Raw genomic sequence first — 26,795 nt, forward strand, 5'->3', positions numbered from 1 at the left:
ATGGAGTGTAGCCATGTATGGAAGTGAAACATGGACGATAAATAGTTTGGACAAGAAGGTAATAGTAGCTTTCGAAATGTGGTGCTACAGAAGAATGCTGAAGATTAGATGGGTAGATCACATAACTAATGAGGAGGTATTGAATAGAATTGGAGAGAAGAGAAATTTGTGGCATAACTTGACTAGAAGAAGGGACCGGTTGGTAGGACATCGTCTGAGGCATCAAGGGATCACAAATTTAGCATTGGAGGGCAGCGTGGAGGGTAAAAATCGTAGAGGGAGATCAAGAGATGAGTACACTAAGCAGATTCAGAAGGATGTAGGTTGCATTAAGTACTGGGAGATGAAGAAGCTTGCACTGGACAGAGTAGCATGGAGAGCTGCATCAAACCAGTCTCACGACTGAAGATCACAACAACAACAGATAATATTTGCTGTATAAATCTCATTGTTTGTGAATTAATTAATAAAAAGGGTGTATTTTTTGAGTAATGTAACTTCAATTTTCAGATATTTTAAAAGGCAAACTTAACGTGGAATATAATATCACTAAAGTGTTAGTAATTGACCAAGATGAGTACCGCTTCCCTGTCCAGCTCATACGTTTTGCAAATACGTTAGATTATTCTTAAATGTTTTCATTTATCAGCCAAAAGAATTTCAAGTACATTAAAAGTATTACTGCCAGCATTGCACATCGCTGAGCCCTTAGCTAGTATATTTATATTTCTTCATGAGTGACCACAATATTTCGCATTCCACCGTTGCTGCTTTAGAGGTAAGACAGTTTAATCTATTTGTTATGTGCATAGGCACTCATTTAAGTATCCCAAAGATTCGATATTTAAAGAACGTTACAAGAGGAACTGTCATTCGTTAGTGCCATCTACCGTAGCAAGACGCATTTCCGGACACGTGTTCATAGGACCTTTTTTTCTTTCATTTCTAGTCAGGAATGCGTCCCTGCAATTTGTCGCTTTTATTAAAGTTCAACCTGTGTAGATGCAGATATTACGCTAATTAGATTCACTCCTACCAACATATATTAGAAAAAGATCTAAAATCGATGGCCCCATAGTACTTGCACAACCCTGGTGTACACCTGCTGCTTCTTTCTCTGACTTAAGTCCCGTTGCACTGAAGAGGCACAGTATTCTTCAAGCCTTTAAATTATGCTCCAGTGAGCCTGTAGAATCTCTTTGCATATAGCATGCGCCAGTGTGGTGGCTTTGACAGGGAGGACATATATTTCGTTAGCTACTCATGGGACAAAACTTAAGACTTTAACAGCTTTTAGAATTCCTGGTAGATTTGGTGGACGCAGCCGATGGCTAGTCCGATTACTCCAAAGGCAGTTCAATACCGACTGGCAGACTACGCATAATTGGGGAAAAATGTAATTTAGTCGGTAGAAGAGTGGAGGGGATCTTTTCAGATTTATAGACCTTTCGATTCAAAACTCATCGGAATAAATTCTACGGTCTTCAAAATCCTTACAGTGGAACGCCTGTAGGGGAAACAACAGTCAGTTACAACTCCACCACACACAACCGTTTAAGACTCATCGAGTATCACGTAACGCCCTAATTGTGAAGATAAGTCGATTTTAGTAGCCGCCTAATGCATTCTGCAGTACCGAAACGCCCGTATGATGATAAAACTACGCCTCTCCCCTTCAAAATTTCCTGACAACAAGAATTTCGAGCTACAAAGAAGACAAGATTTCGTTCTCATATTCAATTCACTAATTTTCTGAGCTTATTTAGCTCACATTATCAGTCCCAATGTTAGGCTTTACATCCTAGATGCGATGCAATGTTGAAAGTGTAAAATATTTAGCTCGATCTCCCTCTCTCTCTACGTGAAGTAGAATGGATAAATGATTCAGAAGCTAACGACTCAGAATCTGAAATTTGATCATACAGACATGCGATATCTCTTCCAGCAGAAGAGCAGTCTGGTGCACATATCAGCAGCCTTTCATGGCAGAAAAAAATGACAAACTCTAGAGATAACTTGGCGTAGACTATGTCGAGGCAGAAAGGCACATAAATCATTACAGTCTCCCACATTTTGCCGTATAATGTGCCTAAGTATTTATAAAAAGAACTGCTTCGGTCGCTGTATCAACACAAGCAGGCATAACAAAGCAGCCAAACACTTGTTCTCAATTATTTACGAATAAGGGACAGGTAACGGTATGATTACTGTCAGCAACACAAGAAGGAACGCTGTGCGGTAACAGTGACCGCTCGGAGACTTCAGCAGCGAAAGAACGTAAACAGCCTCAAGGCTGTTAGATCTTCCAAAACCAACACTTCCGAAGGCCAACGACTTTGGTGTAGAATTTGAAATTCAACCAAAAGAAACTAAAAGTCCATCTCCGACCCTACCCTCTCACAAGATCCAATGAAAAATGTAGCGAGTAGAAAATTAAGAAGGATCCTATAAATAGGCAGAAGTAAGGCTGTGAGGACCGGGCGTGAGTCGTGCTTCGGTAGCTCGGATGGTAGAGCACTTGCCCGCGAAAGGCAAAGGTCCCGAGTTCGAGTCTCGGTCGGGCACACAGTTTTAATCTGCCAGGAAGTTTCGATCCTATAAATAGTTTCAGGGATCAGTGGTGACATTGAAACTTATAGCGCTGATTATGCTGTTATCTTTGAATCAACAAAAATCACACTATAAGAAAACTGTTCTGGTGTGATAAGAAGCCACAATCTTTAGGAGATGACCACAGTGAAAAGATGGCGGGGTTGCCTTTGAATTTTTTTGCCCTACAAACCATCGTTACGGCGTTGCAGTTCATGCCCAAGCAAATTCTCAGAGCACTTCGACTGTATGGCACATCATCAAGAACTTGTATCAGATGGTCTTGTAAATCAAATCGAGGAAGAAAAGTTGAAGATGTCAAATCGAGGAACTTCAGCAGCCCTTAAACGAGACTTCCATGCATGTATAAAGTGTGTCCAAATAAAAAGGAGACTACAGTTACATTTAAACAAATTTTCATAACAATATAATTTTAGCTCATGTGGAACAGTACAGTTAATATACACTGAAGCGCCAAATAAACTGGCACAGGCACGCGTATTCAAATACAGAGATATGTAAACAGGCAAAATACGGCGCTGCCGTCGGCAACGCGTCTATAAGATAACAAGTGTCTGGCGCATTTCTTAGATCCGTTACTGCTGCTATAATGGCAGGTTACCAAGATTTAAGTGAGTTTGAGCGTGGTGTTAAAGTCGGCGCACGAGCGATAGAACTCGACACCTCCGTCGTAGTGATGAAGTGGGGATTTTCCCGTACAACCATTTCACGAGTGTACCGTGAATATCAAGAATCCTGTAAAACATAAAATTTCCGACAACGCTGCGGTCAGGACAAGATCCTGCAAGAACGGGACCAACGACGCCTTAAGAGAATCGTTCATCGTGACAGGAGTGCAATCCTTCCGCAGATTTCTGCAGACTTCAATGCTGGGCCATCAACATGTGTCAGTTTGCGAATCATTCAACGAAACATCATCGATATGGGCTTTCGAAGCCGAAGGCCCACTCGTGTACTCTTGATGACTGCAGGACACAAAGCCTTACGCCTTTCCTGGGCCCGTCAACACAGACATTCTCTGTGTCCTTTCCAATCGTATCGAGCGGATGGACGTGTACGGGTATGGTGACAACCTCATGAATCCATGGACCCTGCATGTCAGCAGGGGACTGTTCAAGCCGGTGGAGGCTCTGTAATGGTGTGGGGCGTGTGCAGTTGGAGAGATATGGGACATTTGTTTTAGATACGACTCTGACAGGCGACACGTAGTAAGCATCCTGTTTGATCACCTGCATCCATTCATCTCTACTGTGTATTCCGACGGACTTTGGCAATTCCATCAGGACGATGAGACATCCCACACGTCCAAAATTGGTACAGAGTGGCTCCAGGAACACTATTGTGAGTTTCAACGCTTCCGCTTGCCACCAAACATTATTGAGCATATTTGTGATGCCTTGCAACGTGCTGTTCAATAGAGATCTCCACCCTCTCATACTCTTACAGATTTATGGACAGCCCTGTAGGATTCATGGTGTCAATTCTCTCCAGCACTACTTCAATCATTAGTCTAGTCCCTGCCAAGTCGTGTCTCGGCACTTTGGCAGTTCTATGTGCACGCCGGGGGGCTTATACGATATCACACACGTGGACCAGTCTCTTTGGCTCTTCAGTGTATAATTGGCATTGATATCTATTCACCGATTCCAGCAAATAGGATGGGAGTGAAAGGCTTCAGTGTATAAACATCGGGGTTACAGGCGGATCCAGTTGCCTGCGGTGTCCTGCATCTCCTTGTAACAAGTGTATCTTAAACCTGGTTTAAGAGAGAAAAGATATGCGACTCACAGGGGAAGATATCGCAGCTTTAAGTAGGATGTTTCGAATCTCTCATCAAAAGTTCTGAAGAAGACGGTGGGACGTCTTGGCCACACATCCTACTTCATAACGCTGACAGCACAGGGATGTTGTGCGCCGAGCCAGACACTGCTCTCCATATACCTCTTTCATCTTGCGATAAGCTTGTGAAGTATGCTCCCCTTCCGCACGAAGAAATTGGATAACTGCTCTTTGCGTTGATCTGGAGGAATCCATCATGCTGCGAGCTACGGAACCAACTCCAGAAACAAAATTGCTACGAATGCGTTAACTCGCTTTGTGCATGTTTAAAAACCACCACACCATCTCTCCGAGAAACAATGCGCCTCCTGGGATTACATAAAACATCACTTCCTCGGAGGCCTCCTTTTCAATTGGGCATACATTATGGCGTTTCGTTTCCAACAACCACAGGGATAAACTCGTGAAGTTCTTCAGTGGCACAGAAAAACAGGCTCTGTCAGTAGAAAATGGAAACAACTTCTGGTGATAATGGCTTTTACAAAGAGTAGTATGTGGCACACAGGTTGTAACGATCCCCATCTCGTCTCTTTAGCTGGTCGACATCGCAAAAATAGGCCCGTGTCACGGGCACGCGCTACAAGCCTTTAGCTCCTTGAGATATTCGTATTAAAGAAAAGGCCGTGGGATATGAGTTCAAAGCTAGGAACATCACAAAGTTGCACCAAAATCAAACACTTCAGTCTTCACTAAAAAATATCAGTTTAACTTAAAGTCATGCATGTTGTATGGAGTATTTTGAGGACCGTGACTATAACGTAAATTTATGGAATAATTTCTACTGCTTCACTCACTTTTCAGTAATATTTAATTCAGATGACACACTTCGACAGCATGCTGCGGCCATCGCGTGTTTTACAGTTATTTGCTCACTCCATTAAAGTATGATAATGTTCATTTGCTGGATGTGCCAATGAGGTTATGCATCGAAATACAATACTCTAGAGAAAGATACATTAATTTCAGAGTACACATTAAGTGATTTGCATGTTTACGTTATTTTGTTAGTATACTAATTTACATTTAGTCGTCTGTCACACAGAGCACCGTAACAAACACAACACAACTTAAGGCTTTCACATTCAGATGTTCACTTCATTCCAAGGACTCTTGATTTATAAGATAAACTAATTTCATTGCTACGACAAAAATACACATTAAGATGGAACCTTGTCTATGAACATGTATCTATCAATGGCACATATTAAATAATATGGTTACTAGACGAAGACTAATTTTTGCATTCAGCACTGAAGACATGTTAAAGATATTAATGTTTTTACTTTCCTGTTTTCCATTTGGTAACCGGTTACCATGCACAGTGCCATGAAGTAATAATGGAAAGACAGTTTTAAAAGGCTATGAAACTCCTGAACAATGAAAGAAAGTGAGCAAGTTATAATATGCACCAAGATCATAGAAAAAAACACCCATGGGTACAAATATAAAGTTAAGTGACCATGAAACCATAATTTCCAAGGTGGACAAAGGGAAAACTTCGTGTGTAAAGAAAGAGTAAGAATACATAAGAAAAACATTGGATTTCTTCCCTAATAATGGCATTACTGAAATACAAAAAAATTCCACAAAAACATTTCAGACAAAACTCAAATCACAATTAAAAAACACACATTTCTTGCTAACTGACTGTGAGAATAAGCACAGCACTATTATTAATCCTTGTCCACCAAAGCTGAGATCGCAACCAAAAATCTACAAAATAGGTTGCCCAGTTTGTGCGATTGTGAACTCAAGAGACAGTCGAGGTAAAGAATTACAAACGAATGGCACCAAGCCAAGACACACACATACACTAGAAACTAGTCAGTAAGAAACAATCAGCAGCTAATATACAAAGTAATAAAAATATCAGCACCTCCATTCAGTGCAACTACTATCATGTGACACTACAAAGCTATACAAGAACGTACGCATGCCAGAAACACTCAAACTCATCCGGCCTAACATTATGACACATAAAATAACTATCGTCGCCTGAAATTGTTGAGTTGGTGGACATTCTTGAACTAGTATTAAACTGTAAGTATTTTACATTTAGTAATAAAATGTACATGTAGCGTAGAGGTCTTATAATAGGCTCATGTACAGTAGGTATAATTGCCAGCATACATATTAACCACCTACAGGAAAAACCTTTTGTAATAAAAGTAAAGGGCTACAGATAAAATTATTCCTTATAAACATTATGTTGATGATATGTTGCTTTTGGTAGATGGTCACACAAATGGTATTAAGAACAGTGTGAGATAGTTAACTAGATAAATATGTGAAGCTTAACGTACTCATCAGAGTAAAACAGCTGCAAGAAACGGCTATGGCGAGACACTCATTGACAACATCACACAGAAAAGAAATAAACAATAATGAACCAACTGCCACACAGAAAATGAAAAGGGAACCCACTGGTTGCATACCATTCAGAGGTAAGTTCTTCCACACAATTGCAAACATTTTCAGGCCCCATTACATTAACGTAGCCTTGACAATGGACACCTCATAAACAGACAAACAGACACAATTACGCATTTTCAAAACAGTATGTATGAAGCAAAGCCTTCTGTGTAAACCAAACTGGGAGAGTCTTACAAAAAAGATAAAATGAATATAAAAATGTCTGCCGTACAAACAGTTACACCAAATCAGCAATAGCTGCCCACATAAAGGACACTGGCCACCCGTTCCATGATATAGTGAATGATCTTTACATCTGTATCTGCAGTATACTGACCGTAAAACCGTCATGTCTGTGCGTTTGTCCGTTGAACAAGCTTATCCTCAAAACTGCTATATGAATTGTCAAGGGATTTTCACATGTAACTAGAGCGTAGCTTCTGGTGACCTATAGACTTTATTTCATCAAAATCTGATCACGTAAGACAAAAGATACAGTGATTTCAAATTTTATGTGAAGCAGCCGTGTCCATTTGTTTGTTTGAACACACTAATCTCCAAAAGTACTACAAGAATTTTCATGGAACGACGTTTGACTTCATTCCATCAAAATCGGATCACGGAAAAAAAACCGTGATTTAAAATTACATCTAAAATCGCCTGCTCGACTTAGTAATTGGGATCATGGTATTTTTTTTAATGAGTGACAAATGTATTTTCGGAAATTTACGTCAGTGACGGAATTAAGCGCCGAAATCTTATCATTACGAATACAAACTAACACTGACTTTACTTGGCTAGGATATATACATGTACGGATTTCATTTTGTTTATTAGAAACTTAACGACATCGCTTTGTTTCTTTCCATGGCTTTTATTTACATTCTTGAAAAGTGAATTTATTGAGTTTGCTTTGTAATTTGGGTGCCTACTCATTACACTCTCATTTCGTTTTGTTTACGAACAAAAATACTTAGGAACAGTCGAGTCGCTTTCAATACTCCAGACAGCTAAAAGACTGAGGTCTCTGAATCCAGTGAAGATCATGAGACAAGATTGGCTCCAGCTCGAGAACATTAGGCTTTAAGCCGTCCTTTGGAAACTTCTTCTGAAAGAGAGGTACGACGTAACTATGACTGAGAGCGTCATGGAGTGCCTTTCCCGTCTGGACCCTTCGCTCACAGAAGCTTAAAGTTACTTCTCTGCAACGTAACACCATAGAAGAGAAAAGATTGACGGAGAGGAGAGTGGGCGCGTAAGTTTTTATACCATGAATCCTGCTTGTTCCTAACAGTGTACCGTTTCACTTTAAGCGTGTTCAAGTCCCTGTGCACCCAGGTTATGTTATGATCACAAAAGAAGCAGAAGGCCAGACGATGCGTGTTGCAGGTGTGGTTCTTGGTGTCAGTTGTTTGGCAAGGTCAGCTGTATGTGGCTCTCTCCCGTGTTAGGAAACATACAAGTTCTACACTCATGTCTCCATTCGTACTACTTCAAACGTTATATACAAAGAAGTTTTGTAAGTCAAAAATAAATTCCATACATACGAAGTCTCAGGCACAGCTATAAATAAATACCCAGGCTAACGGAGTTTCTAGTATTACATAAAATGGCCAAGGGACACCAAATGGACTTATATGAAGAGTTATGAATTTTCATTCGTGGCACAGTACATGGGAAAGGTTACTAAATAATAAGCTACAAAGTAATAATGTTAATTTGTTTAAAAATTAGTGCAATGCTGAATGCTTATTTTATTGGAACAGAAGTCTTTAACAAACAAAAATTGTCTTTAGCTAGTCATCATATTATTTAATATGTGCCACGGTATAAATATGTCTGTATAGAAGACGCGTCACTTCGTGTAATTACTATCTTAGCAATTAAAATTAGTTCATCTTAGCAGTCAACAGTCTTCAGAATGATGTAAACATCTGAATGTGAAAGTCTTAAGTTGTGATCTGTTTATTACTGCGCTCGGTGTGACAAAGAACTAAATGTAAGTAAATATACTAATGAAGTAATCTAAACAATAAACAACTTAATGAACTCTCTAAAATAAATGTATCTTTCCTGACAGGACTGTATTTCGATACATAACCTACCTGGTACACACTGCAAATGAATAAAATTAAGCCGGCCGGTGTGGCCGTGCAGGTGTAGGCGCTTCAGTCCGGAACCGCACTGCTGCTACGGTCACAGGTTCGAATCCCGCCTCGGGCATGGATGTGTGTGATGTCCTTAGGTTAGTTAAGTAGTTCTAAGTTCTAGGGGACTGATGACCACAGATGTTAAGTCCCATAGTGCTCAGAGCCAATAAAATTATAGCCGGCCGGTGTGGCCGAGCGGTTCTAGGCGCTCCAATCTGGAACCGCGCGACAGGCACGGTCGCAGGTTCGAATCCTGCCTCGGGCATGAATGTGTGTGATGTCCTTAGGTTACTTAGGTTTAAGTAGTTCTAAGTTCTAGGGGATTGATGACCTCAGATGTTAGGTCCTATAGTGCTCAGAGCCATTTGAAACAATAAAATTATACTTCAGATTAGTGTAACTTTCAAGTGCTGTAATGCACCTGGTAACGGCAGCAACCTGCCGAAATGCGACGTACTCATTAAATATTGATAAAAAGTGACTGAAACAGTAGAAATTATTCTATGTATTTCACTTTAACGTTATTTCAATGAACCATGTCAAATCCACAGCCGCTCCTCAAGATACATCTGGTTTCCTCAATCAGGTTAAAGACCCCTGCCGACCAATAACAAGTGTTCAGGCTTAGTCTCTATACACAGTACTTTGTGAGTCGCAACTTCCAGTCATACCGTAAAGAGCCTCAGCAATCCCACGCGCAGCTATGCTGAAACAACGCTCCTGATCCCAATGGTACCGCGCTCTTTCCTCCCAGATGATCCATGACCGACTCCCCGATTTTCACTTTTACCTTCAGTTGCAAATGAATTATCAAATGGTTCAAATGGCTCTGAGCACTATGGGACTTAACAGCCATGGTCATCAGTCCCCTAGAACTTAGAACTACTTAAACCTGACTAACCTAAGGACGTCACACAACACCCAGTCATCACGAGGCAGAGAAAATCCCTGACCCCGACGGGAATCGAACCCGGGAACCCGGGCGTGGGAAGCGAGAACGCTACCGCACGACCACGAGCTGCGGACGAATGAATTATCAGAAACCTTCCTCTAGCGGAGCGGTAGTCTTCTGAATACTAGCGCATAATCCATCGAATTATTCGCCGTACATTGGAAGCTTTATGGGGTGGTTCATTACAAAAAGATGTGGGGGAAGCTCCCCTCCAACTGTTCAGAAAGGAAGCATCCAGCAGCCCGATGTTGGCTGAAACATCTTCCGAAAATGCCGCTGATGTTCATCCATACATCGTTGTCTGTTGCACACGTAAAATTAATTTGTGTGTTAAAATCGGAATCGAATAGTTACTCTTCTGACAATGCTTCTCTATCGTCTTGGAAAAGCTGCAGGCTGACTGAGAGCTACTCTTACGGAAATAGCGAAACTGGTTAATACACGAAATGTACGTTTGTACACTCAAAGGCATAATCAGCGCAGTAGTTTAAGAGGGGCAGGAATATCATGATTTGCGCGCGCAACTTGTGATAGTACCTGGACTCTGAGATAACTTATTATGCCAAGAGGAAGCCCAGATCAAGGTACGTATCCTCCAGGAGAGTCGTTGCCCCCCATCACCACCACGAGAAAGTATAAGGGCTGGATTGTGGTTGTAGCATTTAACCATGGGACGTTTTCCCTGACACTGTGATGGTATGTCTAGATCAGTGCATTCCATTAATGTAGACATTTAACGTATCTGATAGGTAATTTTCTACCAAGGCAACAATTCTTTCTAAAGTCGCTTTACGTTGGTTTGACAATTATGACATTTAATTTCAGATTACGTTCTGCACTCTGAGATTATGGTCAGACACTCTGTGGAAACCATTTACGAATATATCGATCTCTATCTGATTACCGTGTCAGTTTCTTCAGTAATTAACTGGAGTGGCGATTTCATTCCAATGATCGACTTCGCTTACGGTCTAAAGTTCTTAGCGTTTCTTCCAGGCTCTTTACACAAATGTTTTCTCCAAAATTCATTGTAGATTTGTCGAAGACTGCAGTTACACAGTAACGTCAAGACGTTAACTTACGTTTAAGAGATACACTTTCAAAACATAAAGGTACAGCAGATTTTCGTTTGTTTGTTTGTTAGTTTCACTGAATAATTCAGTTTGAGTTATTTCGAAGTGTGGCGCAGTTGTTTGATCGGTTATTGCTGCAATGGCAGGTTATCAAAATTTAAGTGAGTTTGAACGTGGTATTATAGTCAGCGCACGAGCGATGGGACACAGCATCTCCGAGGTAGCGGTGAAGCAGGTACTTTCCCGTACGACCATTTCAGGTGGGTACAGTGAATATCAGGAATCCGGTAAAACATCGAATATCCGACATCGCTGCGGCCGGAAAAAGATCCTGCAACAACGGGACCAACGACGACTGAATAGGATAGTTCAACGTGACAGAAGCGCACACCTTCTGCAAATTTCTGCTGTTTTCAGAGCTGGGCCGCTAAGAAGTGTCAGAGTGCGAATCATTCAACTAAGCATCATCGATACGGGCTTTCAGAGCCGAAGGCCCACTCGCGTGCCTTTGACAATTGCACGGCACAAAGTTTTACGCCTCGCCCGGGCCCGTCAACACTGACATTGGACTGTTGATGACTGGAAACATGTTGCCCGGTCCGACGAGTTTCGTTTCAAATTGTATCGAAAGGATCGACGTGTTCGGGTATGGAGGCAACCTTATGAATCCATGCAGACTGCATGTCAGCAGGGGACTGTTCAAGCTGGTGGAGGTTCTGAAATGGTGTGTGGCGTGTGCCGTTGGAGTGATATAGAGTGATATGGGAACCCCGATACGTCTAGATACGACTCTGATGGGTGACAAGTACGTAAGCATCCTGTCTGATCACCTGCATCCATTCATGTGGACTGTGCATTCCGACGAACTTCGTAAATTCCAGCAGAACAATGCGACACCGTGCACGTAAAGAATTTCTAGAGAATGGCTCCAGGAATAGAGCTGAAAGAATTCGTTGGCCACAGAGCTCTCCAGACATTGAGCATATTCGGAGAGCCTTGCAACGTGCTATTCAGAAGAGATCTCCACCCCCTCGTACTCGTATGGATTTATGGACAGCCCTCCAGGATTCATGGTGTCAATTCCCTCCAGCACTACTTGAGATAGTAGTCGAGTCCATGTCAAGATATGTGACGGTACTTCTGCGTGCTCGCTGGGACCCTACACAATATTAGGCAGGTGTACCAGTTTCTTTGGCTTTTCATTGTATGTGGCTACTGTCTGCGAAATGTTTTGTGAAGAGAGGTCGTAGTAAAGAAACAATAAATTAAAGCATGAAGCTTGATGCAGTAGTTTTCATGCATATCCTGAATTATGTATCTTACAATGATATCATTTTGCAGATACATCCAGTGGTATATGTGAATACTTTGTGCAGAATGTGTCGCGAATACAGTTAGTAGTAAATAACTAATAAATTAAAAAGTCAAGTTTAATGCAGCAGTTTTACTGCATTAACAGCGAAAATGTAGTAAGCAATTAACTTTTTTTCCTTCCATGATTTCTTAGGGATCGTGAGCGAGGAAAAGTTTCTTTAAGGTTTGAAATCACGCGCAAAGTTTATTGCAAGTCTCTGAGTGATCTCATTTTCAAATAGTGGATGAATAAAGTATGGATATGCACCCCTTTGATAGGTATGTGGTTGTTACCCCGACAGCGGTGTTTTCCACACAGTAGGTGGTATGTGTGGCAAGTTTGATAGAAATCGTGGTTTAGGAGGAGATGTGGGATATACTTACACACATATATAGGTATTGTAAGTAGGCTGTTTAGGTTTTTTTATTGGTAATGCCACGTAGCGCTCTGTGTGAGAATCACTGGCTGTGCTGTGTGCAGTCTGTGGCTGGTTTGCATTGTTGTCTGCCATTGTAGTGTTGGGCAGCGGCAGCTGGATGTGAACAGCGCGTAGCGTTGCGCAGTTGGAGGTGAGCCGCCAGCAGTGGTGGATGTGGGGAGAGAGATGGCGGAGTTTTGTAATTTGTCATCAACTGCTACATATGTTATGACTATTAAGGTAAATACATTGTTTGTTCTCTATTAATATCTTTCATTTGCTAACTATCCCTATCAGTAGTTAGTGCCTTCAGTAGTTTGAATCTTTTATTTAGCTGGCAGTAGTGGCGCTCGCTGTATTGCAGTAGTTCGAGTAACGAAGATTTTTGGTGAGGTAAGTGATTTGTGAAACGTATAGGTTAATGTTAGTCAGGGCCATTCTTTTGTAGGGATTTTTGAAAGTCAGATTCCGTTGCGCTAAAAATATTGTGTGTCAGGTTAAGCACAGTCCTGTACAATTTTTCAAAAGGGATGTTTCATATGTCGACCCTTAGACGAGGATACCTCACTGGAATCCTCTGATTTTTTTCTTGTAGTTTGTGTGATTAGTGTAGATTTTGTTTATTGCTAGCGCGTAATTGTAGAGAGAATCTATTTTGTAGTTGCAGTCTTTCATTGTTGTTGTGGCATGCATGTAGATTTGCACCAAGTATTTCGCAGCTGCGCTTGCGATTAACTAGATATTATTTTCAATGCTATGTTAATGCGTTTTCTTATTTTGCTCTTCAAATTGTGCCTTTCTGTGTTATCGTGTGAAATATTGTGACAATAATGGCGTGTGAAAAACGTAACACTAGGCTCCAAAGTAAACTGAGAAATAATAGTGACAACGAGCGTAGCTTATCAGCACCACTGTGTAATGAATTAACAGACATTCGAAGTAGTAATTTGGTAATTGTGCATAGGGAAATGGAGCGGGCGGCAAATAATGGTGTAGACAGTGAAATAGGTAGTGAACAGGGAAGCATTGTCGATCGATCGGTCGGCAACAGCTCGCCTCAGGAATCCGAAATGACAGGACACAATTTCGCAAATACTGTAGATTCAGGTTTTGCGTCCTCACCCTTTTCTCATATAAGTCAAGACACATTTTCTGCTTTTCAAACTGCGAATATTGCCGGTTCAAATGCATTGCCGAATAGCACTGAGGAACATGTTTCAGACACCAGTGCATTGTTATTACAATTAATGCAACAAATGGGACAAAAGCTTCAAAAGTGAGACACAATGGAACAAAATCAGAGACAAACACAGCAAAAGCTTCAAAAGTTAGACAAAATGGAACAAAATCTTCAAAAGTTACACACTATGGAACAAAATCAGAGACAATCACAGCAACAGTTAGACACAATGGAACAAAATCAGAGACAAACACAGCAAAAGCTTCAAAAGTTAGACACAATGGAACAAAATCTTCAAAAGTTAGACACCACGCTTGAACAAACACGTGAAGATTTAACTACTGAGTTACATAAAATCGAATCGAAATGTCAAAAAGTCTGTAATGACGTAAAAACACAAATTTGTGAGCATTTTCAACCTATTTTTTCGCGGCATGAAAATGCATTACAGAATCACGAAGCAGCCATAAAAGAACTGCAAACTATTGTTCATCAAAATCATGAGACCCTGCAAGCTAAAATTGACTCAGTTGCATCTACCGATTCGGTTACGCAACTTGCAAAAACTCAAGAAAACTTAAAGGACACAGTAGATACTCTGAAAATTGGTTCAGAAAGACACATGGAGGAAATTAGTTCATTATCAGAGAAAGTAGTTGAACTTTCGGATCAGCTAAATAATTTATCTACGAAGGTAGATGATAATCTGAATGACACAAAACCGGTAGTCTTTAATAAGACAGAAGAGTGCGAACAAATTAGGAAACTGAAACAAAATCTGAATCAAATTAATACGCAACACCAAAGAGAAATCCGGGAAGTACAAGATCAGTTGACACAGGTAATACAAGAATTACGTATTTCAGAGGACACTCGCGCCCCAATACGGGATGAGGGACACAGAAATATGGAACAGCCACAAAATAATAACACAGCGCATTTCGGAAATTATGACAGAAATTGGCAAGGTGCACCGAATTTTGAAATGGAACCGCCGAAACGACGTAACAATGACCGCTATGCGACTCGCCGACATGATGATTTTGACTATAAGCTGTTCATTACTACACGTAAATTCAAAACATTTAAGAATTCTGGCAACGACATTCATCCACAAGCATGGCTCCATCAATTCTCTCATTGTTTTCCTCCCAACTGGTCGTTAGAACACAGATTAGAATTTATGTGTGGCTACTTAGAGAATGAACCAGCTTTAAGAATGCGATCGGTCATTCACGATTGTCACAGTGAAGGAGAACTCATCAGCATTTGCTTAATCAAATTACCTGAACATTTACGGCATATTATTTTGGCAGGACGTTGCAAAGACGGCATTGAAGCTTTTCAGGGGCTCTTACAAGAACTGGAAATTGACACTGACATTCGCGGAACGCGAAAACAGGAGTACAACAATTACAGGTCACATCCGTCACAATTCCGCGATGACAGAAATAATAACTTGACACGACAAGGCTATTCTCACAACACATATCGTGACCAAAACAGACACCACCCTATGACAGCCGTTGGCAGAGTAGCAATAGTTACAGAGAAAGCTCGCATTTCCGTAGCAATGAATATGACAGAGATAACCATAGAAACAGACAATATGGGTACCAAAACAATTATTATCAAGGGAGACAGAATAACTTCAGACGCAACGGTCCACCGCGCAGTTACGATTCCAGGAGAAATTCTCCACCACATGACAGAGAGAAAAGAAACTATGTAAACTACCGACATAACGACAGACCTGAATTTCATCAGAACTGGCGGGATTCTAACAGAGCTGGGCCCTCTCGGCAAGGCGAATTTGTAGAAGTTAGGTCTCCTAATCCCAATAACGGCGCGCGCCAACAAAGAGACAGACAATGACTCGCACCGCAGGCAGCCACCTGCGCCGGCTGGCTCAGATAAAAATATCACAGACGCTAACCTTGAGAAAAGATTTAGCATTCCTTACCGACGTATAAAATATGACAATTGCTTTTCAGTTGAAAGTCTGCGTACTATATAGAGTAAAGGATTGCACCACACTTCACATGTAAAACCATTTATTGAGAGATAATCTGCTTTTTAACTTTGTCTTTGCCATAAAACTTTTCACTTCACATTTCTAGTATGCATTGTCAGACTTAGAAGCTGTTACCATGCAACAATGTTTGAAGTTAAATATCCAGTCTAGAACCTAGGGAACATTTTTAAACAGAAATTACGAATGCATTGTTATAGTGAACAGACGTCACAGTGTTATTGTGTGTGTACATTCTTGCTTGTTAGTTGCACGATTACGTAACGACTATAAGGCTCACATACTTAGAACATTTACCAGTACTGCTAATGAGATTTTAATGCAACATTTTGGTTTACTTGAAATTTGGTGTATCATGAGGTAAGTACATTGGCTTCTGCAGAACTTAGCTTTCGGAGGACGATAACTACGACACTTCCACAGAGATTATCTTACAGCAAGACGCACATTTAGCGCTACAGGACACGTATTTGAGTGATTAATTTCGCACTTAAAACATGCATTTTTTAAGATACTGTATTTGAAGTACAATGATACAAAGGTTTTCCGTGATACATTTCATTCCATTGCTGTAATCTGTAACACCTGAGGGTATAATTACATTAATCCTCAGGGGGGTACACACTTACTTTGTGTACCATGTGTTTGGCAAGCACAAGGAGCCCTAGCTAATATGGTATTTGCTTATACAACTTTACACATCGGTACCATATTTCTCTAACACACAAATTACACAGCTATCTGATCATTTAACTGACAGATAAACATTTTTTTACCACATCAGTGACACATGTTTACGCAATTACACAGTTGGGTAACTTCACACTTACAAAATTGTATTTTGTCTGTACTTTGTGAACTGTTCATTTTTTTTCGGACCCATTGTGATATTATGAGAGCTTTGAATGATATATTTGGTATGGGATCACGATTTTTAAAGTACGTTTGACACAGCTGACGCTTTTGACATGAGCAGAGAATTTTTTTTAGGTTTTGAAATTATTGGAGGAAGCTACGATGTTTTTGAGATTTGACTGAGGTGTTATGATGTTATTATTACGATGACTATGTGTATTATGCTGTTGCGGTATGTTTATGATCAATAAGCTGATGCTATATGAGTTATTTGAGTATGCTACATATCTGTTATCGTAAAATATTGAAGAAGTGTCGACGAATAAGGTAAGGAATAAAGAGTAGTGGTTAGGGACTCTGGTTTGTGAAAAAGGTTGTTGGAAACCAAGGATCGTACTTTAAGGTTTATGAAATGTGTGTATATGCGTGAATGTATCACAATGCTGGCGAAAATTTTTTGGACGCTGTTATATTTATAGGATTTTGTTTCTACAGATGTGTAACCCAAATTCTTGACCTGTGAAATATTTTTATATGAGACTGTAACTGTGGCGGAAACTGCCGTCATAAATATTTCAGCAAGAAAGGTAAGTGACCTTGGCGTAATGCGTTTTGGGCGCCCAGCTGAGAGGTAGACGTCTGACAAAAGAAAGCCATTAGGTGCAAAAAAAAGAGGCCATTATCCTCGCTGTATTGCAGTAGTTCGAGTAATGAAGATTTTTGTGAGGTAAGTTATTTGTGAAAGGTATAGTTTAATGTTACTCAGGGCCATTCTTTTGCAGGGATCTTTGATAGTCAGATTGCGTTGCGCTAAAAATATTGTGTGTCAGGTTAAGCACAGTCCTGTACAATTTTACAAAGGGGATGTTTCATTATCTGCATTGTTATCTTTAGTGTACTATTTTTTCTGCTTGAGCTATGTCATGTTTAGGTATTTAATTTTCTGCTGCTGTTTGCCAGGCATAGTGTTACTGAATTTGAATTTGTGTTACTCTGCTAAGCCAGTTTACTACTGATTTATTTTTCTTGTTTGCTGCGCATTGCCTCATATTAGTTGTAATATTGAATTGCTTGGTAATTTAGATTTACTGTAGCTTGCTTTGCAAATCTGAATTTTTTTGTCCTTGCTGTTTGTGTTACTTGTTTTGTGCTGCTGCATTGCCTCATCCCTTAGTTTAGCATCTGAGCTCAGTAGATTTAAGTTAGCTTAAGAGGTGGTAGCCTATAAGAGAATGAGTTGCGATGAATTTGAAGAAATGCACTGAGAGGCTATACGAGAAAAGTACAGAAAGCAGGTATAGATAGGAATTTTGGAGATAATGAGGAATGAAGGGAGATCTCCGAAAAGTAAAGAAAGTTTTGTTTGCAAAATACTGCAGTAAAACAAACCCTGTCCTTTCCTTTTGTATTATTATGCTATGTGTTTGTGTACCCTTGTGTATTTCTTTTCTTCCTGTCTCTGTGTACTGTTTCATAGAAATTTTTTTCTGTTCTAGTACTAAGCTACATTCACTATGATGAGGAATACTGTTATCCTCAAATATAATTTGCATTTATAATATGTTATTTTCTTTGTAAAGATGTTTAGACATTATTTATTCTGTTCTGTTTTAATGCTCATGTGTGAAGTTGATGTTTCGAAAGTTATTCAGACCTTTTATGTATGTACTTATGTCATAATTCCTGTAACACTGATGTATATGTATATTTCTATTCTTTTGTAAAGTCTGTATTACTACAAATGTTATCTGTATTGTTATGTTTTAATGATGTATTTTGTACCTTTGTAATTGTATTCTTATGTTATAAAATTGTAATTGACACCAGTTCATCAAATTAAGTAATTTGTAAGTTACATTTCACTGCAAACGTTTCTGTTGGTCATAGTATATGGACAATATGTGAGAAGTAGGGACTGATAGTGTTTGCACGTGTGTTAATAATTCAGCAAGGGACTGGATAACAGCATTGCTGGTTCTAAGGACATGTCAAACAAATTTTTTGTGAGTGGACAAGTGGTGGTTTATGGACTTGCTATATTCTCCGCAAGACTCTTCGATGGTGATTGTGCACCTGCACAGTCGCAACAGATGGCTGCTGGCCGTCTCTACAAGGACTACAGAGGGTCTGCATCTTTGATGGCCCACCAATACCGTAATCTCTACCAGGACTACAGTGGGTCTACTCTGTGATGACCTACCTACCAATATTCTTCAAAACTTCGAATGACTCTGCTGTGGGTTTGCTCTGTTGTGACCCATTACTTGTCTGCATGTCGAGAGTCAGCACTGTCTTTCCGTTGGAAGGACAACACTACTTCTTCAAAACTGCATGGAAATCCACTACTTCCGTGTGCATTTTCTTTTATTGCTCAGACTTTGAGAAAAACACTGCTATTTTACTGTGATGAACGATTAGGACTGTCTTTATGGACTGTGAGAAAATTTTCGCTTTTGACCAACATTGTATCAATAAGTGTGTGCATTTGATATCTTTGTTATTGTAGTTATAAAAAAATTTTATCAAATCATTACTGGCCACTGTCCAAAACAATTTGTAAAATTTTTTGTGGGGAGCATGGGGGCTATGTAAGTAGGCTGTTTAGGTTTTTTTATTGGTAACGCCACGTAGCGCTCTGTGTGAGAATCACTGGCTGTGCTGTGTGCAGTCTGTGGCTGGTTTGCATTGTTGTCTGCCATTGTAGTGTTGGGCAGCGGCAGCTGGATGTGAACAGCGCGTAGCGTTGCGCAGTTGGAGGTGAGCCGCCAGCGGTGGTGGATGTGGGGAGAGAGATGGCGGAGTTTTGTAATTTGTCATGAACTGCTATATATGTTATGACTATTAAGGTAAATACATTGTTTGTTCTCTATTAATATCTTTCATTTGCTAACTATCCCTATCAGTAGTTAGTGCCTTCAGTAGTTTGAATCTTTTATTTAGCTGGCAGTAGTGGCGCTCGCTGTATTGCAGTAGTTCGAGTAACGAAGATTTTTGGTGAGGTAAGTGATTTGTGAAACGTATAGGTTAATGTTAGTCAGGGCCATTCTTTTGTAGGGATTTTTGAAAGTCAGATTGCGTTGCGCTAAAAATATTGTGTGTCAGATTAAGCACAGTCCTGTACAATTTTTCAAAGGGGATGTTTCAGTATATCCGATTTTTATATGTATCAGGGGTCCCACATGAACTCCAGACACCCCGCACTGTTACAGAGCCTCCACCAGCTTGAACAGTGCCCTGCTGACATGCAGGGTCCGCGGATTCATGAGGTTTTCCCCATTGCCGTACACGTCGATCCTTTCGATACAATTTGAAACGAGAATCGTCCGACCAGGCAACATGTTTCCAATCATCAACATTCCACTGTCCGTGTTGCCGTCGGCGGAGTTCCGAGCGGTTCTAGGCGCTAGAGTCCGGAATCGCGCGACCGCTACGGTCGCAGGTTCGAATCCTTCCTCGGGCATGGATGTGTGTGATGTCCTTAGGTTAGTTAGGTTTAAGTAGTTCTAAGAGCTAGGGGACTGATGACCTCAGAAGTTAAATCCCATAGTGCTCAGAGCCACTTTCTTCGGTGTTGCCTTGGGCTCCGAAAGCCCATATTGTTGTTTCGTTGAATGGTTAGAACGCTGACACAGCATTGAAATTTGCAGCAATTTGTGGAAGGGTTGGACTTCTGTGACGTTGAACGATTCTCTTCCGTCGTCGTTGGTACCGTTCTTGCAGGGTCTTTCTCCGGCCGCAGCGATGTCGGAGATTTGATGTTTTACCGTACACCTGATATTCATAGTACATTTGTGAAATGGTCGTACGGGAAAATCCCCACTTCATCACTACCTCGGAGATGCTGTGTCACATCGCTCGTGCGCCGACTAGAGCACCGCGTTCAAACTCACTTAAATCTTGATAACCTGCCATTGCAGCGTCAGTAAACGATCTAACAACTGCGTCAGACACTTGTTGTCTTATATAGGCCGACCGCAGTGCCGTATTCTGCCAGTTTACATATCTCTGTGTGTGGATACGCATTCCTATACCAGTTTCTTTGGCGCTTCAGTGTATTACAGCAAGTGATAAAGTGTGTGTGTATCAATAATGCCTAGTAATGCGCCACGTGGCGTCACGCAGCAGGAGTTAGAGGTAGAGAGACAGAGAGGGGTGGTGTACTGACATGCGGATGTTGCGGCGGCAGCGCGGCAGGGAGGCGGGGTCCTCGTGGAAGCAGTAGAAGCGCGCGCCCACGGACGCCGTCACCAGGTACTCGTAGGGCTCGATGGGCACCATGTCCATGTCGAAGCGGCGCTTGTCCTCGGCGTTGAGGCCGGCGTACAGCGCCAGGAAGCGCTCGTTGCGGAAGTTCCACTCGCGCGTCGTGAAGTACTGCAGCAGCTCCAGCCCGTCCGAGATGCGCCGCTGCAGCCGCACCATGCTGCCAACACAGAGCCACACTCAGCCGCACGCCTGCCACTCTGCCGACACACTCCACGCCGACATGGACTGCCACGTCGCGCACACAAGCAGAGCGGGAAAAAAAGCGCGCAGTGCGGCGCAGCTGCACTGCAGACAGCGGTCAGCCACGTATACAGGCCTACATACAGTAGGTGAAAAAAGTATTCGGATGCTTCAATATTGAACCTTTGGAGTTTTTTTCCGTGGATGTAACACTGAAGCACTATTCTCAAACATGTTTGTGTCATATGCTGGAGTGTTTAATCTCAGATGATGTACGATTTTTTTTAAAAAAATATACTCTGTGTTATGTAAAGGAAAAACATTAATGACTTCGTGATATGTAGAAAGTATTCTTCAGATAAGAAACATGCCCTTTTTAAAGAAACATGCCCTTTTTTGTAGCCCCTGTGGGAACAAATAGAGAGGCTAAAAATTCACACAGACGGAAAGAACGTTTCGTCATAAAGACGTTCAGCAAATTTATGTAAATAAAAATGTAAATCTTGATTTGTTCGGAATCGTTAATCTCCGAAAGTTCTCAATGTGTGCCTGCCGATTTACTTCGCATTTTTACACTTTACTGTAACAAAACGTTTAGACACACGTACACATTTGAATTATATACATTTTTAATATATAGATCATACAAAATAGTATCAATCTGTATACGGAGCAATCAGTCAACGGAACAGACGAATTTTGAGCAGGAATTAAAATCCACGAAGAAGAAATATAAACTTTGAGGTTTCCGACAACATTGTAAATCTATCAGAGACAGTAAAGGACCTGGAACAGCAGCTGAACGGAGAGGACAGATGATATAAGATGAACATCAACAAAAGCAAAACGAGGATAATGGTATGTAGTCGAAGTAAATCAGGTGAAGCTGAGGGAATTAGATTAGGAAATGAGACACTTAGTAGATGAGTTTTGTTATGTGGGAAGCAAAGTAACTCATTATGGTCGAAGTAGAGAGGATATGAAACGTAGACTGGCAGTGGCAAGGAAAGCGTTTCTGAGAAGAGGAATTTGTTAACATCGAGTGTAGATTTAAGACCTTTCTGAAAGTATTTTATGGAGTGTAGCCCTGTATGGCAGTGAAACATGGATGATAAATAGTTTAGACAACAAAAGAAGCTTTCGAAACGTGGTGCTACAGAAGAATGCTGAAGATTAGATGGGTAGATCACATAACTAATGAGGAGGTACTGAATAGAATCGGGGAAAAGAGGAATTTGTGGCACTACTTTAGAAGAAGGGATCGGTTGGTAGGACACGTTCTCAGCCATTAAATGATCACCAGTTTAGTATTGGAGTGTAAAAATCGTATGGCGAGACCAAAAGATGAATACAGAAAGCAGATTCGCAGATTCAGAAGGATGTAGGTTGCAGTAGTTAATCAGAGATGAAAGGGCTTTCCCGGGATAGAGTAGCATGGAGAGCTGCGCTGAACCAGTCTCTGGACTGAAGACCACAACAACAACAAGAAAATAGTGAAACATTGTTACCAAACAGGAAAGTTGTATTTATGGTTTATTGGTGTATGGTTGGAATACTAATACAGAATCGGAATGTACAATAACAATAAATAAGGCTCAAGAACAGAGAGAGAGAGAGAGGGGGAGAGAGGAAGGACAGGAGATGGAGAGAGAGGGCAGGATTGAGGAGGGATGGACAGAGAGGGGGAAACAGGAGCAGATGGACAAACAAAGGGGGAGGGGGAGACGGACAGAGACAGAGGAGATTAGAACAGAGATCCAATACCCATACTGAAACGTATAGACACAGGATAAAATTTTGTATTGAGCCAGAGATGATCAAATGTAGTACCGATTGTGAGGTAGCGTCGCTGCTCAACAGCGATCGCTGGTTCTAGGTTTTATGAGTAATACGTTAGAATAACTTTACAGAGATGTATGGAGAACTGCCAAGTGTAAAGACGTGTTGTGTCTGATGTATACTGGATATATACTTACTCGCTAAGGGCAGTAAAGAATTTTTTATTTGCAAGATACCATACTGGAAATAATTAAGGTAAAAAAGTTGTTTTGCTACCAAACAGTGCGCGTATTCACGAGTGATGATTGAGCCAATGTATAGCACTCACATCCAATGGTTTTTTAAAGCTAATTCTTCATCTATAATCAGTTTATTGTTTGTTAATAGAGACCATTATTAATTTTCAAAGAGTCAAAAGTTAGTCCCATATTGTTACTTACCACAAGTCAATAACAGTTCCCAGATCCATGTCGGTTCTGATTAACTATTTTGCTCAAGAAGTTATTGTCTCAGTCGTATTCGATTTAGTTAAAATGTATGCTAAGGAACAGCTTTGCACAATAGCTGTATCCTAAATACACAATTTAAAGTACTAACAGAGAGCACTGCGAAGAGCATTACCATTGCGCAGATAAAGATTTTACTATTTCAGAGATAGCATTCATTAAGCACAGGGACCATTCTTTTCAAATTTATTAAGTCTTCTTATATTACCAGGGCCAATTTCAAATCAATAGTGTTGCAACAGATTCAGTTTTTGAATTACATAAATTCATGCACTTTTGGTTTGGTTTGAAGTTATTGACAGTTTACATTCACGCACCTAAATTAAATTTACATTCTCGCAGTCAGAAAAGTTAAGTACAGGGCAAAGCACATAAGCGACGAGATAAAATACACGTTCACATGCCATTCCCGTTCTAACAGACGTGTTGCAGGCTACTGTCAGTTGCGTAACTACAAGCATACATGTTTCAATACACGTTATAAAGTGTGCTCTCTCTTTTCTTTTTTTTCCCCATTGAGGCAGACTGACGCACAACAAAGCGTGGCTGGGTACAGCTAGTACATTAACAGACGAAATCCTCAGGCTAGCATATTATGGCCAATTCCGTTCCTGTATACGGCAGTGATTTACGCACTAGTGTTACTCATGGAAAAAAAATTTCTTTGTCAACGACAGCAATATTATAGTCACTGGGAAAACAAGAGAACTCCTTGCAGAGAAAGCAAATGCTCAGTATGCAATGAAGTGACACTGAACACAAAGAAAACAAATGCAATTAATTTCAGTTCGAAGAGGGAAAAGTATACTGTTAAATTAAATATAGACTGCACCTCTGTAGAGTGCGTATCAAATGCAAATTTCCTACGAATGCATATCGATTCTCAGTTGAAGCGGTGTGGACGCTCAAAAATACTTGCAAACAAAATGCCATCAACATTTTATGCTCTTAAGATTTCTTTCATCGGTCTGTAATGTGTTTTAGTTACATCCTATTAGATGTACAATTAGTTCCTAGCTTAGAATTATTTCCTGGGTAACGAATGCACAAGATATTCGCACAGTTTTGAAACTATTGAAAACGACTATTTGAGTGATAACCGAAAAGAGTGATCTAACTCAATGTAAACATCTTTTCAAATCACGAGGAATTGTACTTGATGCATGTAGTTATATATATAAAAATAACACTGATAATTACTGCAAAACAGCTCTGTCCATGGTCATGAAACAAGAGCTCGCTCGGAGTTACATTTACCAAGAAAAAATAAACTTTAAACTCAGAACAGCAACTTCTACTAAGGAATAAAAATTGCACAATAAATTTCCCAAGAAGATTAAAGAGACTGAAACAATTTTAAAAAGGCAGTTAAAGGTACTAGTTAAGCAAGACAAGCTGTACACTGAAGGATTACTTAGATAACACAGAGTACAGGTGTAGCAAAAAATGTAAAACATTTAAATAATAATAATAACGCTAATAAAATACACGTCATTTGAGATACTGCTTTCGAAATATTTTTTTCCTTTTTTCTGTTCTGTGAAAACTTATTCCCAAAGCTATGCAATGTACAATATTAACAGCTTATCCTCTTTCTGAGCTCAGCATCTCACTCGTCATAGACGTTTGTTGACTCAGCTTTTCAGGATAGCAAAAGGGAGTTTCGGTGCACAAAATGTCAACCAGGCAACGTCACCGTGGTACTGACATCAGCATGTAGTGTGTGGAGTCTTACATTATGAAATGATATGTTTGTAGTGTGTGTGCAGTCATTGTGAGTGAGATGAATTAACAGCGTAGTGCTAGTCTTTTATATTATTAAATAAATTATTTGTAAAACAGTATTATATGCTAGCGATTAACCGAATGAGGCAGCACTGTTTTAAGCAGACTGGTCACATATTCTGGAGGGTGGAGGCTCAAATCTTTATGTGACCAAGCTGATTTAGGAAGTCCTTGGTTTCCCTAAATTCCTCCAGGCAAATGTCAGCATGGTTCCTATTACAAGAACATGGCTGTCTTCATGTCCCGTACATGCCAAATAGATATGTAAGTATGCAAATGTCTGAATATCTTAATAACGTTAGTTATGTTGCTCTTGAATTGTAGTACCAAGACATGTCCAATTTGCTTGTAAACGTGAACTACGGATGAATAAAACTGCTACTGCTACACATTTGAAGGAAAGTGAAGGGATAAAGGTAAATGGACGGAAACGATTACATGTGTAGGGTTGAAAAACATTTTCTGAACATGTGTGAAAATCTGGAATGGAAGATACACATCAAGGAGAAAATTTTCTAGTCACATACATGACCTATTAGATACATTACGTGTGCACTACTTGTTCACCCCTTTTTGCTTGCATCAGCATAACAGAATTTGGAGCTTTCGAATGAACTGGCTGACATGACACACAAGTAGAAAGCCACGAATAAGAAAACTGAATTAACTGGTAACAGTAAAGCAGTTATGACACCACCTTCGACGTGCATCAGTATCTGCCTACTCCTCTGCTTGAAAGTATTAAAGTTGTGTCGCCCACAACAAATGTCTTCTATGAACTTCTGAGCAGACTGACCAAGACTGCGAGGAAGTAAGGAAAAGGCGGGCTGAGCTCCTGACCAGGTGGCATTACACTTATAGAATATCTAAATGGATTGCCTTAAAAATTTAAGCAGTACGCAATGTACTTAAGACACGTATGGTGGTCACAAGAATTACTTACACGTAATTATAACGTTATCACCAGTTTTTAATGATCGGCCATCATTGAGAGTGCCTAGTCACTTGTTTTTGGACTCTACAACGATCACACTTTAACTGAAAACCCAGAGAAAAAGTCGAGGTTTCCTATTTTATTCCCCCATGACTGGGTCCAATGTGTGAGGCAAACAAGAAAAAAAGCAACTTTGAAAAGTTTTAGAATGAAACAGCAATGTTTTCCTGCTCTTTCGGAATCTCTAAAGCACTCATTACAAAAAAGAAATCTAACGGTCGTGTAAAATGATTCACATGGAAAAACGATAGCCGGCCGCGGTGGCCATGCGGTTCTAGGCGCTCAGTCCGGAACCGCGCAACTGCTACGGTCGCAGGTTCGAATCCTGCCTCGGGCATGGATGTGTGTGATGTCTTTAGGTTAGTTAGGTTTAAGTAGTTCTAAGTTCTGGGGGACTGATGGCCTAAGAT

At 40.5% G+C, this 26,795-nt stretch overlaps 1 protein-coding gene across 1 annotated transcript in view; it reads right to left on the minus strand.

Moving 5' to 3' along the window:
• The window catches only part of LOC126260059 (putative fatty acyl-CoA reductase CG5065), a 468,918-nt gene that overhangs the window by 42,246 nt on the left and 399,877 nt on the right, over window positions 1-26,795 (minus strand). The window contains exon 8 of the mRNA XM_049957250.1: window positions 21,041-21,298. Coding sequence (XP_049813207.1) covers window positions 21,041-21,298 — 258 coding nt within the window. The remainder of the gene's footprint in view (window positions 1-21,040; window positions 21,299-26,795) is intronic.

This window comes from Schistocerca nitens, chromosome 5 (assembly GCF_023898315.1).
Source record: "Schistocerca nitens isolate TAMUIC-IGC-003100 chromosome 5, iqSchNite1.1, whole genome shotgun sequence".
NCBI classification, from domain to species: Eukaryota; Metazoa; Arthropoda; class Insecta; order Orthoptera; family Acrididae; genus Schistocerca; species Schistocerca nitens.